A 15516-nucleotide genomic window follows, 5' to 3' on the forward strand; every position below is an offset into this window, starting at 1 on the left:
GGTTTTGCTCGACTAGTATGCAGTTGCATAACGTGAACCAGCTGTTCTGATGCATAGTCCTTGCTTTCACATAAGTTACAATTCTTGAAAAGATTGAAATTAGTGATCTGTTATTATCGTACTTTTCTCAAAAACTCGATAATCTGACAAAAATTGTTAGTTAGGATTGCAGGGATGGGTTTTACTTGTATTTAGCTGTGGCAAGTTGTTATCCATGCAATGCTTCATTGTTCATTTGCCGAGTCCTTTCGACGTCTTTCGTTGAAAACTTCTTCCTGCTGTTTTTTGCTTCCACAGAAGCACTCCCTTATCAACAGAGTTCAGAATGGTGCAAGCGAAGAAGAGTGCGAGTTTCTCAGTCGCGTCTCGACGCAGTACAAGCTCGTGTCTACCCTGCTGCCCATAAAGAGTGTTGGTGTACAGGTGTGTGAAATTTCTATCATATGTACATTTCCTTCTTCAATTTTGTGCTAGTTAATGCTTACAATTCTGTGTTATGATGGCATGTTTGTATTCAGGGCAGGGTTAGAAGTGCTGTGCCAATTGATCCACATTGAGCCAAGCTCTGCCAAAACAGCATTTCAGTACAGGGGAACCTCGATTATACGTCCCCGGTAATGTGACTGCCCACATCTTATGATGAATCTGCTTGGTCCTGGCAAAATCGCACTATATGACGCAATTCTATGATGACTCCGCTGCGTAGGCGCCTCTCTGGTACTGTAAGAGAAAAACAACGTATTTACTTGAATTTAATGCACACAAAACTGTCCTGGGCTCGAAATAAAAATTCACCTTAATCTAATCGTGCCAGATTCTGAATATATAACTTATGGGCTCTTAGGTGACAATTAAAAAAAGAAAGGTATGATAGAGAGACAAGTACAGTTTGCCTTCATAGAACGAAAAATTTATTCTCCTGGCAGTTCACTTGCTGCAGTGATCCAGTGTTCCTGCTTTAAGATGGCTTCTGGAAACGCCTCGGTCGTGTGCATACTCAAGGGCCGTTACCTAGACAAGCTCACTATACACAGAGTTACTTGTAATTGCCAGTGAGGTAGTCTCTTTGGGGTCCGGTTATCTTCCAGTGTTCAGCCTCTAAAAACATTTCCTGGTCAATGTGTAGCTGTAGATCTCCCTTTGTTTGCACTACGCGTGGTCTTGGGCCTCGGCCATGCCAAAACAACACGACCACTGCATGGCTACAAACCTGCACTTTTAAGCAATGATGGGATAGGTCCAACAGAGTGAAGGCATGAGGGGCAGACTTGGTGCCTCCGGTAGGTGATTGGGGCGCCCCCTGTGCACACACCTATGAGTCGGAGAGCTTGATTTCAACCAGCGAAAAGCCATGAAGTACACTGCCAGATCACATTAAAGTGACCGGTCAAATGTGCCGCAAATTGAGGAAGTGAGGTGAAGAGAGGTTAAAAGAAAACGAAAGGTGCACTAAAGTGGTGAGAAAGTGTGAAACAAAAAGTGTCGCAGGAGCCGACGTTTGAGCTAGAGAACTCTGCCTGATATGTCTGCTTGCTGTAACATTACTTGCAGTGAGTCCTTGATTGCCAACTTCTCCTCAGTGACATTTGTGGTGTTCATTGAGTGGGAGGACTAGAACACGAAATATAAGCTACGATCGCTGGTTGAACATGTCTGTCTAATTGTTCACCTAATTTTTACCGGCTGCAGCATGTTAAATTAGTTCTGCTATTGTCTTGCCTTGTCACAGGGTGACCGGCGAACGTACAGCTATGTGGTGGGCCTCTCGTCAGCCGAGGAGCCCAGCGACTGGGAGGACATGATGCGCCTCGCTAAGCTCATCCCCAAGATATGTCACAACATCAACAGGTAATCTGCCCATGTCGTACTTGGCTGGATCTTTCAGACTAGTGAGCTGAATTGTCTACTAGTTTTCGCTGGGAGATCCCTGAAAGCGGTTTTTCGCTTGCCTTCACTGCCCTCCCTAAGGGCACTTTTTTGTGTGCTGCATACCGAATTTGCACTGTTGTAATGCAAGGGGTGACCTTGAACCTGTTCATGACAAAAGAAATCAAACTGTGTAACTCGAGGCCCTTTGTGTGAAAAGCGTTATGTTTATTTATGAAATATTGCAGACAAAAAAGTGCGCTCGTCAGAGGTAGAGTGCTCAGAGAATTCTTGTCATGTTCCACTTCCCAGATGACGTCATCTTTGATTCCATAGAGTTTATTAGACATGGAACACATCTTTAACAAGTGCAGAACTATCATGTGGGAGGTTGTACCATGCAACCTCAATGCGCACTCCCATGAGGTGGTTGCAGGCTCTGCCACCTTTTCTATTTCATTATGGCGGCCGTAGCAAGAGCTGCAAAAACCAGTGAGTTCAGGCTTATACTTGGAGTCTCATCCACTGGTTGTGCCACCACGGAGAGCGGATTCATTGATATCAAGCCGCCTTGCTGCTTCACAATTTACGAGCTCTTTTTCCATCAAAATGGTTTTTCATTTGAAGCGGGCAATGTACAGGGTGAGCTGTGTAGCGATTATTCTATAAAAAACACTGCAACATAAATTCCTGTTAAATCACTACCAAACCCCAATGAAACCACTAGCATGATAGGCACAAGCTAGAGGAATCTACCTTTTATCTATGTTGTGTGAAAGCGATTTAGCTAGAAACATAGTGTGCTTGAACAAGTAATTTTGTTGGCATGGACAATGAAAAAGGAGCTCAAAATTGCGCAAAAGACTAAATTCACAAAGGGGTATCTCGTCTTTCCTACTGCCAAGCAACGCCATCTTGGTATGGTTCAAAAGCTCAGTTTCGCCTTTGCATTCCCTACAATGACTGTGTAGCAAAACAGGAAAAAGAAAAAAAAGATGATGGTGGGTCTGACGTAATTTGCAAATATGCAGACCTCCGATTGGCTGTTGCCACAACAGTTGGTGCGCCAATGCTACTAGGAGAGTGTTTGCCTGTAGGCATGCTTTGAAAACTTCGCAGAACTTCTGTTTCATTTGTTGGATAACTTTATGACCGTAAACAGCCGTGTACCAATGCTCAGTTTTGAAAAGTTTGAACCCAATTGCCAGAATTGCATAGTGGTGTTAGGAGAGCCAAGTGTAACCTTTATGCGGTCATGCGATGATAGTGGAGGCATTTATTGCAATGCTCGGGTGTTGGCAATTCAGCGACAGCAAAGAAAAGCTATATTTCTCCAAGTCATGCGTTAGGTGCAGCAGTGCAATGGTGGCACAAATAATAGCACTGGTGATACACTCGCACTCATTGTTACACTTCTCTTTGCATCTGCGGGTTCTTGCCGACTGTTTCAATGGCGCATCTAATGCAGCCGTTAAAGGGGCCCTGCAACACCTTTCTTAGTTATATTGGAATAGTCTCATTATTGACGTATGACTCTTCACGAGTCATATGCCGCAAAAATTTTTCGAATCCGTCAAGTCTAAGTGGTGTTACCAAATTATAGAGATCACGTTCCGCAGCTTTCTCCCTCAACCCAACGCCGCGAGCGCGCGGAGAGCTAGGCAGCGACAGGCAGCGACTCGAGGGAGGGAGCGCAGACGAGCGAGGCTCCGCCCAAGAGCGCCGGCGGAAATTTTTTCTTTATTTTTTTTTTCTCTTTGACGTCTGGGCGCAACCACGTGGTCTGTGCCGCCACTTCCGGTCGGCTTGCGTCGTTCTCGTCGAGCGGAGCCGATGTGTATCGCGCGTGCTTGAAAACTGCGCGTCGGTTTGGTAATGTTGGGTGTGCACCTCGAACGCCGTAGTGTTTTCATCGCTCTGCCAACCATGGAAGCAAACCTGCGCGCTCGTTTGGAATGAATGACAGCTGAGATCGGTTTCGGCCCATACTCCGATACACCGCCTCCTAAGACGGCACTGGCAGACGACCCCGAAGCGCCGCCATTACCGGACGCCAGCACTGTTATCGGAGACATGCGGCACGGCTGCCTCGGTCGGTCGTGAGAACGTGCCGACGATGCAGTTCTCAGCTGACGAGGCAACACTCGAACGGCTGCCACTCTCAACGGCAACCGGCGATGGTCAAAAGCACAGAAATATTCACGTTTTCGGCACTGCGCATGGCGAAGAAAACGGAACCACGCAACTACGAGCAGACGAGCTGTCGGTGAGACCGGAAGTGCTAATATTAATGTTTGTTCGGTGTTTTTAACGCGATAACAGAATATAAACATACATATTATCTACTTATTGAACTCAAAATTAACAACGAAAGTAATAATGAGGGTGTTATCGTGATTATAACATCAGCCAATGGTGGAACTGCCGACAATCGCGTCATATTTTGCGGACTAATACATCATTTGTCGAGAGAAGAGGGAGCGATTTTCAGCTGACTTTGAGAATTTATTGTAAATTCCAGGCCGTGCGCATCGCTATAATATTTGGCTCGCGTGTTCTCGGGAGCCTCGACTACCGATCGGCAGCGCTTTTTGAGCATGCTCGAAAAGTGTTGCAGGGCCCCTTTAAAGGGATACTGAACAAAATTTTCGCCGCCCAGATAAATGACTCAATTGAAAGATTGGGTGCTGAAATCTGTTGAAACAACCTTCATTTCAGCCAGAGACTAGCAGAAAATAATGAATTTAATGCATTTTTCGCCAATTGGCGCGTCTAGCGGCCGCGCCGCGAACTAGAGAGGAAGTGACGCGAAACTCCGCGGATAGCGACTCGCCAACCGTGCTCGCAGCAAAATCGCTTACCAATCGACATCGCAAGCCGCCACCCGCTGCCGCGCGTCTCTCCCAAAACGTGTTTTCACGGTCGGGAAGGTGTTCTCCGTGCGTACCGCACGTGCGTGTTCTCAACCGGCAGCCAACGACGCCATTGCCGCGCTCTCGGCCGTATTACGGTCCCTGGAATAGACTGTTTTCTCAAGCGGAGCTTGCGCCCACGTCTACGAATTTGCCGTTTGTGTTGTGTGCTGCTACGTAATGTGAACGGTGAAGCACCTGACAACGCAGAATGCCTCAACGCTGTTCTGCGCTAGGGTGTGCCCTGTCATACATTTCCAACAGAGCCGAAGCTTCGAAGGATATGGATTCGCGCTGCGCGCCCATCGCAGCCAACGTGGGTGCCTTCAAAGCGTGACTTTTTGTGCTCCGAACACTTCGAGGATACTGACTATGAGTTACTGTGTAAATTGCTGGTCCCGGCTGCCGACCCACGTTGGGCTACGGCGGCTCGTCTGGCTCGTCGTCCTTGCTGTCGCTTGACTCAGCAGAACGGTCACATGCATATGGTTGTATTTGGCGCATCCGCTTTGGAGGCCTGTCGAACTCTGAGTCGCAATGACCGCTCGTGGAACCACTGTCACTCGCACCTTGCATCTTTGCGCTCTCGCGACACGCTCGGTAGTTGTAGCGGTTTTTGAGGAATAAGCGCTATTTTGTTTCCTATGTGGGGAAAAGAGGACAAAGCTCAGCGCCACACCAGCCACCCTCGGTTCTTGAGAGGAGAGGTGGCGAAAGGGAAGTGGCAGGGCAGGAGAGAGCGTGCCGGTTGCCCCCCCTCTTGCTGGAGCACTCGACGTCACGTCCGCCGACAAGCGCAGTGGCATGCAGCCGCCGCGCTCTCACAATCCACTAAAAATACGGCCAACTGCTCGAAATTACGTGAAATACCGTATTTACCCGCATAATTTGCGCCCTCGCATAATTTGCGCACCCCTAATATTTAGCCAGCTTTGCTAAAAAAAAATATTTACTCGCATATTTTGCGCTCCCCGCCCCGCTCGAGCCAGCTCGCCGGCGCGCGCGCACGGGGCGAACTTTGGACGGCCGCGCCGCCGCGCCCCGCGGCCCTCACCGAGCAGGCGAGCGCAGTCATACACAAGACAGGCTGCGAGTGCGAAGTCCCTTCTTCCGATTACTTCGTTCTATTCTCTGGAAACCGCCGAGACCGTACCAACCGTTAATTTGTTCACCGGTTGTCGGAACTGTTCAAACGTTCTCCCGCCGTGAGAATGCATGCACGCGACACGGCACGGACTACTTTCTGCATCGGAGGCGTGCGAGGGCCAGTCGCGCCAACATTTTCCCTCGCTGACCCTCCTCCTCTGCGTCCGCGCTGCGACGCAGCCTTCGTTGATTTCGGAAGTTTAGGTTTCGCTGGTTTCGCGATCAGCCAGTTGCGTTTTCACTGTTCTCTTGCGCTGAGCTACAATACCTATTCGGCAAAATTCAAGCTCACTGTTATAGAATTTGCCTAAGGAAACGGGAACCGTGCCGCAGAAGAATTCGCTTTTTAATACAAGACCGGGAAGGAGACCGTTCCGAGGACCGAAGCATGGAAAGTTTCCTGCCGTTGGAGAATACCTTTTCAAATATGTGCGAGAGCTTAGGCCCACCGGTATCGCCGTGCCGTGGCACCTCGTTACTCCCAGAATTGTCGCGAAGAGCTTCAACAAGACGCCTCAACGCACTCGACGGAACCAAGGACGACGCGCTTTGGGAAAGCGGTGACAGCGGCCGCGGCGATGATTCTCAGTCGGACTTCTCAACCAGTGATTCTGACTAGACCGCGCATGACCGAATCTGGCTGGTTAAAGTACGTGCTAATTCTGTTAAAAACCCTTCGTTTGCGCTATAATTTATTTTCTTCTTTAATGTATTATATCGCGCGTGTTAGGACTATATATTGCGCGTTATTTCAGAAATCTCCGCGTAATTTGCGCACCCCCTTTTCGGAGCTCCAAATTCGCGAAAAAAAGTGCGCAAATTATGCGAGTAAATACGGTAAACGCTGCGTACAGGAACAGTCGTGTCGTCCGAGTCGAATGTAAGTGTTTTCGTAGCTTTTTCAAATTTTTGTTCAGTATCCCTTTAAAGAAATGATGCAGGACTGTTGTGTTTGTGCAGGCTCAATAGCCTAATAGCATCTAAAGGCAGAGATGCAACGTGCATACCACACTCACGACAAAATGGTACTAAGCAAGGTGGCACCGCGTTCTTTTGCATAGTAGTTGCCTGAATAAACAACGGACATGTAGCATTGTAACCATGGTGGTAAGCACAGCATGTGATCGTTACACGAGAAGAAAAAAAGATGCATGTTTTCAGGACACAATTCAAAGGTGTGATCGTTACGCGAGTAAATAGAGTAGATCACTGAAGAAACGGAACTACCAGGATAATAAATTTCTGATTCTAGGAAGGCAAATTGTGCTGGTCTTTGTTTTTTGATAGTCCACATAGTGGGATGCCACAGTTTTCTTTTAAAACATCCTGTTACCGTTACGTCCAAATGCATTTTTATTTTGAACTCGTGAAAAATTAGGTGCAAATTAGATTCAAGCAAATATCTTGTGTGAATAAGAGGCTGCAGTAAAAATTAGCTGCATATTTAGTGTAAAAATTAGCTGCATATTTAATGAGTTGGTTGACTGCCTTGTCTTAAAGCGACAGACAGCCGCTCGGAACACAAATTCAAATAATTCAAATAAGGAAAGGTTGTCTATTGTATTGGCTAAATAGCCCTCCTTGTATGATTAAATGCAGATTTATATTTTATTTCTTCACTAAAGTTGCAAAAAATGACTTTTGGCTCCCCACACAGCAAAAATACAAAGATGCACGAGTCCAGTCGCATGACCTTTTACTGGTGTAGATATTTGATGGTCTCTATATTGGTGTTTAATTAAATGCAGTACATTTTTTTTTTGTTATAACCTTTACTAATTTTAAATGTGCAGATATGCCTTTCTAGTTAGCAGAACAGTGGCGATGCCTTCGCATGATGTATGATCTGATGCTCATAAGCGGCAGCATGAAGGTTGTTAGCTGGGGGACTAGCAGCACCTATTGACGAGTTGTACCAGGAGCGCCTGGCTCATGAGGTGGTAAAGGGGCTTCACGTGACAACGGGAGTTCGGAAATCTTGTTCTACATGCTTTTTATATTCCAAAACAGTTGAAAATGTCAAGATGAAAGTGGTGGTTTTAACTACAGTTGCGCTCACTCCTGTGAAAGCAGAACGTTGAGTGTAATGAACAGTTTGTGAGAAGAGCTGTCGGCATCGCTATCACTTCTCAGCTTTGCAGGAGGAGAGACTCCTAACTTTTTTTAGTGGCTTGTCAGATCGAAAAATTCTGGTTGCAAAATATCCACACGCTTTTGGAATAAACTGCTGCATGCTTAACAACTACCAAGGGGGAGCTTTTTGTCACATCATAAAGAACTGGGTGGAGGAAAAACTACAGTAAGGTAGAGAAGTGGGTGAGTTGAAAACGATGAATACTTGGAAAACCAGCATGACACGATGGAGACACAAGATGAGGAGACAGTGCTCGTCCTGTGCTCTTCTTGTCTTGCGTCTCCGTCGTGTTTGCGCTGTTTTTCGAGAAAAATTAGCTGTCAGTCCCGGTATGGAAGTGTGGAAATTTCGCAGTACTATAACCTGTACTGTTCCGTGCTCTACGATTGCGCAGGGTGGTGTACATCTTTGGTGGGCCCGTGGCATTTCCGGTGCAAGACGTGACACCGACGTTCTTGACGCCTCTGGTGCTGAGCACGCTACGGCAGTGCGACTTTGTGGCGCAGCGGGCGCTGCGAGCGTCTGGCTACCAGCCGGCGCTGTCGCAGATGCCGGTGATTTTGTTGCCCCTCCACCTCGACCGGGATGTCGTGAGTCGGCAGCCGTCGTGCCAGCACTCGATCGTCATCAGGACGTTCATCACTCAGGACTTCATGACTGGCATCCCCGCCACACCCAACAAGCACCTGCCCCTGGACGTGAGTGTGCTTTTGTTGTTCTTGCATCGTGCTTTTCTTGCCAGTGCCGTGCTTTCAATTGGTTTATAAATTTCAAGCGAAGCTTGTATTGCCTTACAGGTGTCGTTGGCATTGTGTTGTAGGTGTGACCACAAAAAAACTCGGTGCTTTTGAGCACGAACAAATGGGGCCTTTGAACGTGTGCCTGTCACATGCGTATTTTATGCACAGTTTTAAATGATTAATGCTCTCTCGATTGTGGGCTTGTCGGTGATCGGCCGTTTCTGATACAGCAATCTGCTCTTTTATCGAGGTTATCGAGGTGACCTGTCATTTCTTCTTGCCAAATTTCATTGTTGAAGTATAAGACGGTGGCGCAAAAAGGGACAAGGACGAAACAGGAAAGCGCAATACGTATACAAACGTATTCATTGTTGCTTGGATATGAACACATGACCGTCGTCACTGCCTGTAGGAACTGAAGTGCTGTGCTGCTAAGGATGTGGATGACTGTGCAATTCCCAGCATGGAGGAAGGAAACAGTTATTAGGGAGCATTGCACGGTGCGATAGAAAGAAAAAGGAAGAAAAGTAGTATGTCAGGCACGCACATGCCCTGGCCCCTTTTTTGCTGATAGGTCAATGGCTTCTGAATGTTTAGCTTTGGCTAGAAAGGCTGCTGCTGTTGTGGTATTACAGTAATAGTCACCTGTTCACTCAAGTTTTCTAGCTTCCCTAATTCATTGGCCTTCTTTTGCTGCCCTTTGTTCCATAATAAGAGTGCAGTGTTGTTGACTAAACAAATGCCCGCTGTTTCATTCATTGTGAAACGACTGATTGCCAAATTAAGTGCAGTGTAGATTTACAATTTTTGAGGATGGGCATGTTTGCTTGTGTATATGAAAGCCTTTAATAGTTATTTTGTGAATGCATCGGGTACAGTCGCTGATTATTTGGGCACAGCAAGGACAGCCTAATGTCTGAATTATTGAGAATGGGCAAAGGTGTATTGTCAGTGAAGAAATGTTTATGCCACAGGTAGTGCTGCTTGCAGATACATTTCCCTGTGACCTGGTCACTATGTATATTTACCATTGTCATTCTGCCGCTAAAAGTAAACAAAACTATGAGCAGTGCATGCCCCGAACTTGAATAGCGATCGACTGCATTCTGCTAGCTATGCAGTTGCACATGTCTTTATGGCTTCCATTGTCCACCACTTCCCTTGCCACCCCGTCACTGCTCGAATTTGGAGGTTCATTTGTTGCCATTTGAAGGTGCCACTTGAATTCTGAGTGACAAAAGTTTTTACAACAAAGGTTGCGCAAAACTGTGTTGCTTTTTAATTGGCATGCAATCAAGCAAATGCTGAGTGTGGAGTACATACACGACAAACATGCAAAGCAGTCTCAGTACCTCTAGGATAGATTTGTCCTGTTGGTGCTTTGATTAATCAAAGCAAAATACTGTGTTAGAAATAAATAAGCAGAGTCAATACAGTACTGTGTATTAAACATGAAACTGAGACTAATACTGATGTAAGAACACTCCCTTACAATGAAGTAGGTGTTGGATGTATCTCACTTTGGTCGTCCACCATCATGATGCCCCTTGTATGCCGCAAATGCAGGAGAATGGCTGAATTGATGCTTTATTCCAGAAAACAAGCTAGTGCGCCATGAAGGCCTATGCAAAGCATTGATAGTGGTTTTGTAGAGATGAGAAAGATGTTGAATAGCAAAGTGGCGCGGCCATCAAGCTGTCCTAATGGTGGAGAGTCTCTCAATTGTCAGACGCTGAGTAATTGATCAGAGGAGAAGCATGTCGGCTGCAGGTGTAGAATCTGTAGTGTGCGTTGACTAGCACGCTAGTCTTTAAACTTACATTGCAGTTACCCTTTGGTGGTTAAAGGCTAGTGACGTATGACAAAGCATGTCTAGGCAAACAGAGTTAAGAAACTGCAATGATGCTTTAGCGAATGTGCATACAACTGCAAAGTTGTATGCGTTGCAGTGTTGTTCACTTGCAGAAGCACTGCCGTTTCACTTGGAAGAAAACCTGCAGAATGTGCTTATAACAGATGTTCTTACCAGCAATTCTGGGTTTTCTTTAGTCATTCACTAGCCTATAGCAGCCTCAGCAGTGCTAAAATGATTCAGGTTAAGTTAGCCCTAATCCGAACTCATAATTGGCTTCATTTCACACCTGTGCAGGTCATCAAGAAGATGGTGGGCGAAATCCAGGCTGTCCCCGGCATCTCCCGCGTCATGTACGACCTCACGCCTAAGCCTCCAGGAACGACAGAGTGGGAGTAGACACACAATGTGCGCTTGTGATGGCATTGGCTCCACTGTGCTCTGCCCTGGCAGCTCAGGGCCCACCTGTCTCGACTGTTCTGTTTGTTTTAACTTTTTTTGCTGTGGCATTTTTCATGCTCTCGGAGCAGCGTCTGTGAGAGACTGAGTTGGTTGCGTTTTAGACTTTTTGAATTGGACCCCTGTTGTTCCATTTGTTAATCTGCTTCTCATTGTTTTAGTCCTTGAGGCACTTTTTTTCTAAGAGTATTTTGTTTTGTAGCCAAGATGAAATGTTGAACAGTACTCCAGTGAGTAAAACTGACATTGTTTCCAAATGTCCCATTAGCAGCTATAGTTCTGTTCCTTGCTAATTTTCGTATGAGGTCTACTCTTTCCTTCTATTTTCGAAGATTAAGAAACACGAGTACACTGTAATACTAGTGGCTGCTATTGTTTCATCTAGTTCACAAAAGCTTGTAATGTCTGTAGCATTAACATTTGTCCTGATTGCGCTGCCCGGACGTTTTGTTTCACGTGAGCCAGTTACTGTACTGTAAAGTTTCCATGGCTTCATCGTGGGTAGACTTGAATGTCGCACGTACTAGCTTTTTTCTTCTGCATTACTTTACAATCGTATTAATGCCAGGCAGAAATGGCCTCTGGTTTTGAATGGCTGTAACCCGTTTTTTTTTGCTGGAAACGTAATATATAACTTTTCGTTTGTTCTGAAAAGTAAATAGCTGCCCGTCAGAGCGCACTGGGGCCACGAGAAGGCCGTCGGAAGCAGTCTATTGCAGTACAAAAAGTGCAAGGAACTGATGTGTCTCAGCTGCTGACAAACCTTTGCTAATAAGTGGCACGTGCAGAGAGATTTTGTTAAGCGAGTGGCGCCCAAGAAATGAATGAGGTGAGCAGTGTCTCTGTAGAATGTTGCTAGGCGAAAGTGATTAAAGAATATGAAATTGCATTGCAGGCTTGTGTTCTCTGCTTATTTTTGTCTTTCCTCCTGTTTGTAACGGAATCGTGCAATGAACAGGTTGTATTTTGCGAGAATTGGAGTACGGTGAACCTAAATGATGTTTTCGAAACTTAGAGCGCAACCACACGACACATTCACACACCCACACACCCAGGCATCAACCACGTACAGCGCTCACTTCTAACTGATTTATTCATCGCACGGGCTTGAATATTGTAAAGTTTTTATCCAGACCATGCGACTGCATCGGTTTATTGAGACATCTTTAACCTTGTCGTCCTCTTCTTCCTCCTTGGCCCCTCCTTGCTGGCGTTAGCGATGTGGATCGCTACACTCTCCCGGCCGGCTGTCATTCCCCTTGCGCTGGTAATATGGTACCACGTTTCTTACGGACGCCTCTTCCGTCCTTCCATTTGGTCCAGTATAATACAATGTCTTCAGAAGTCCTTGTTGCTTAGCCGTTTTAACGACTAAGTACGAACCAGTGAATGGAACTTTTGAGTCCAACCCTTTCCTAACCAATATCATAGACCCGGGATCGATATCTGGCATCTTTGTGCTATGGCGACGGTCAAAATTCTTCTTCATGGTACTTCTGTATTTCTTTTGCTGTAGTTGGCTCTTTGGGTGTTCCTTCAAAGCAATCCTGCCAACTAAGCCCAGCTCTTCGTCAGCTGGTAACCAAGGAACCGTACCAAAGGCGGCAAAATGTGGGCTGCACCCGATGCCAGCGGTGTAGGACCTGTTATGATGATACACTGCCGCCTCCAAAGCGCTCTTCCAGCCTCCCTTGAATTCCGGGTATAACTTGAGGTACATTTTCAGGTCTCTTATCAAGCGTTCGGCGAGAGAGTTAGCCTCAGGATGATAAGGTGCTGGATATCGAAGCGTAATATTTCTTTCTTTGGCCCAATTGCGCAACTTTTCACTTCTAAACGCTGGTCCATTGTCCGCAACAATGATCTTGGTGTTCGTGAAGATTTCTCTCTCTAAGAGTGCTATAACGCAGTTGGCGTCTTCTCTTCCCGCTTTGGCGGCCACAAAGCGCGTGCACTCATCCACGGCGACCAGGAAAGCTTGGGTTCGTTTGACACCTTCGCTTTTCTTCTTAAGTTCAGCGAAATCAAGGCGAACGACTTCGAATGGTATCGCTGAGTATTCTGGCATGACCATTCTGTTTCCGCGTGGTTTGTATTTTGATTTCACCATCTGACACTCATGACACGTCTTGATATAACTGGCAACATCTGCTTTCATGTTGTTCCATGTAAATCTCTGGGTGAGCTTGTGGTACGTCTTTGAGAATCCATCGTGACCTCCTGAGTGTGGACTGCTGTGATATAACTTCAGGACTTGTGGCACTTTTGTTTCTGGGACGCACATCTTCCCATTTCGCAGTTCCATTTCTTGAGTACCCTCCCAAAGCTTCATCAAGTTAATGCTTTGTTTAGGAATTTCTTGCGGTACGTGGAGACGTGATAGTGCGTCAGCATCCTGGTGCTTCTGGCCTGGTCTATGCATTATATCGAAACTAAATTGCTGAATTTCGCTCACCCATCGAGCTATTCTGCCTTTAGGCTGTGTAAGTTGCAATAAGTACGTCAACGCCTGGTTATCAGTGAACAGGTTGAAATGTTTACCTTCCAGGTAACTTCTGAAGTACCTGAGTGACATTACGACGGCTAAAGCTTCCTTTTCTGTCGTCGTGTAGTTTTCCTGCGTTTTCGTGAACGTATAGGAATAGTAGCCGATGACCTTAAGCTCTCTCCCAGGTTGCTCGTTTTCGTCCCGTTGATAAAGAATGGCGCCTGCAGCATAGTGAGATGCGTCGGTGTATAGTTCGAACGGTAAATCAAAGTCAGGCAGTGTCAATACAGGGTCGGATGAGATGACTGACAAGTTCCAGGTAGCTCTTCTCACATTCGTTGGACCAGACAAATGGAATTCCTTTCTGGGTCAGTGCGGTCAAACATTTTGTTTTTCTTGCATAGTCTTCTATGAACGCGCGGAAGTGACCGGCGAGTCCAAGAAACACTCTTAAAGAATGCACGTCATAAGGCTTTGTGAGCTTCTTGATACGCTGCACGCTCTCCTCTTTTGTGCCCTTGGTTCGGCCGTCGAAAGTTCTTCCCAGAAAGACTACTTTCCTGCAAAAGAACTCACTGTTCTTTATGTTGATTTTTAGTCTAGCAGCGCTAAGTGCCTCAAGGACTTTCTCTAGGTGCTCTCCATGATCTTCCCGTGTTCTTGAGTATACGATGATATCATCCACATACACATTACAAAATATACCGATGAAGTTCTTGAGGACTCCATTCATCATCTTCTGAAACCATGCTCCAGAGTTTTTCCATCCGAAGGGTAGTCTGTTGTATTCATAGATATCGAAAGGGGTGACAAATGCGGTAAACTTTTTCGTATCTTCTTTCAGCGGCACCTGCCAGTATCCTTTACACAAGTCAATGCGGGAAAACCATTGACATCCCCCAGTCTCGTCAATGATTTCATCAATTCTTGGCATTGGATAGGGGAAAAGGTCAGTTTGTTTATTTATTAGTCTGTAATCCGTGCATAGACGAAATGACCCATCTTCTTTCGGGACAATTGTAATGGGCGAAGCAAAGGATGAAGTTGAAGGTCTGATGATTCCCGCTTCCAGCATCCCTTGGAGTTCCTGCTTCAACCAGACTTTCTTGTCGTGACTGAGGCTATATGGCTTTCTCTTGACGGTAGTGCTGTCGCGTAATAAGAAGGGTACCTCAATGACCGTTGTGGCTTCCGGGTAAGAACCAATGCACAAAAGCTCTGGAAACATCAACGGTACATCTCCGGAAGATGGTTTACGATCAGCCCTATGAGCGATATGAAGCTTACCGCACTCCGTCCCAATCGTCACCACATCGTTCCAGAGGATATTAACTTTCATCCGTGTCATATCAGGCCTTGATAAGATAAAATCAAAGTTGACTTTGGGAACTACCATAGCTTCAACCTTGAATTTCTCGCCTTCATACTCTAGGTAAACTTCTGTCCATCTATAATATTCTCTACAAGAGCCGTCGTAGCCGCACACACGAATAGATTTTCCATGCACAATGTTGCTAGCCTTGACTAGGCTCTCGTTGATTAAACTGACAGAAGCGCCAGTGTCAATCAAAACTGATAGAATTCGGCCATTGACTAACATCGGGACACTCAGTATTCCAGTCTTCGTGAGAAATACTGTTTCCTCAACAGTGCACCTTTCTCGAGTCAAGGCTTGACACCGCTCACATAATCCCACACTGGGATGATGGTTACATTGAGTGACATTATCAGCTGCCTTCCATGATGATGTGTTCTCGACACTGTAATCATCTCTGCTGATATTTGTCGCCTTATCAGGTGTGCTATATTCTGGGGCTGTTGTATATTTAAATGCCAAGAGTAGCTCGTCCATAGAGGCGATCGACCTTGCTTGCATCTGCCTTTGGTAATACCTTGTCATACCATGCATGACAAGAGCA

The 15516-nt window shown here is 46.2% G+C and overlaps 1 protein-coding gene across 1 annotated transcript in view; it reads left to right on the forward strand.

Annotated features, from left to right (window-relative positions):
• The window catches only part of LOC119390378 (GMP synthase [glutamine-hydrolyzing]), a 30326-nt gene extending 18328 nt beyond the window's left edge, over positions 1–11998 (forward strand). Inside the window, exons 11-14 of the mRNA XM_037657991.2 lie at positions 298–423; positions 1730–1848; positions 8453–8756; positions 10948–11998. Of these exons, the coding sequence (XP_037513919.1) occupies positions 298–423; positions 1730–1848; positions 8453–8756; positions 10948–11049 (651 nt within the window). The 3' untranslated portion in view covers positions 11050–11998. The remainder of the gene's footprint in view (positions 1–297; positions 424–1729; positions 1849–8452; positions 8757–10947) is intronic.
• The last annotated feature ends 3518 nt before the right edge of the window (positions 11999–15516 follow it).

Source organism: Rhipicephalus sanguineus, chromosome 4, assembly GCF_013339695.2.
Source record: "Rhipicephalus sanguineus isolate Rsan-2018 chromosome 4, BIME_Rsan_1.4, whole genome shotgun sequence".
NCBI classification, from domain to species: Eukaryota; Metazoa; Arthropoda; class Arachnida; order Ixodida; family Ixodidae; genus Rhipicephalus; species Rhipicephalus sanguineus.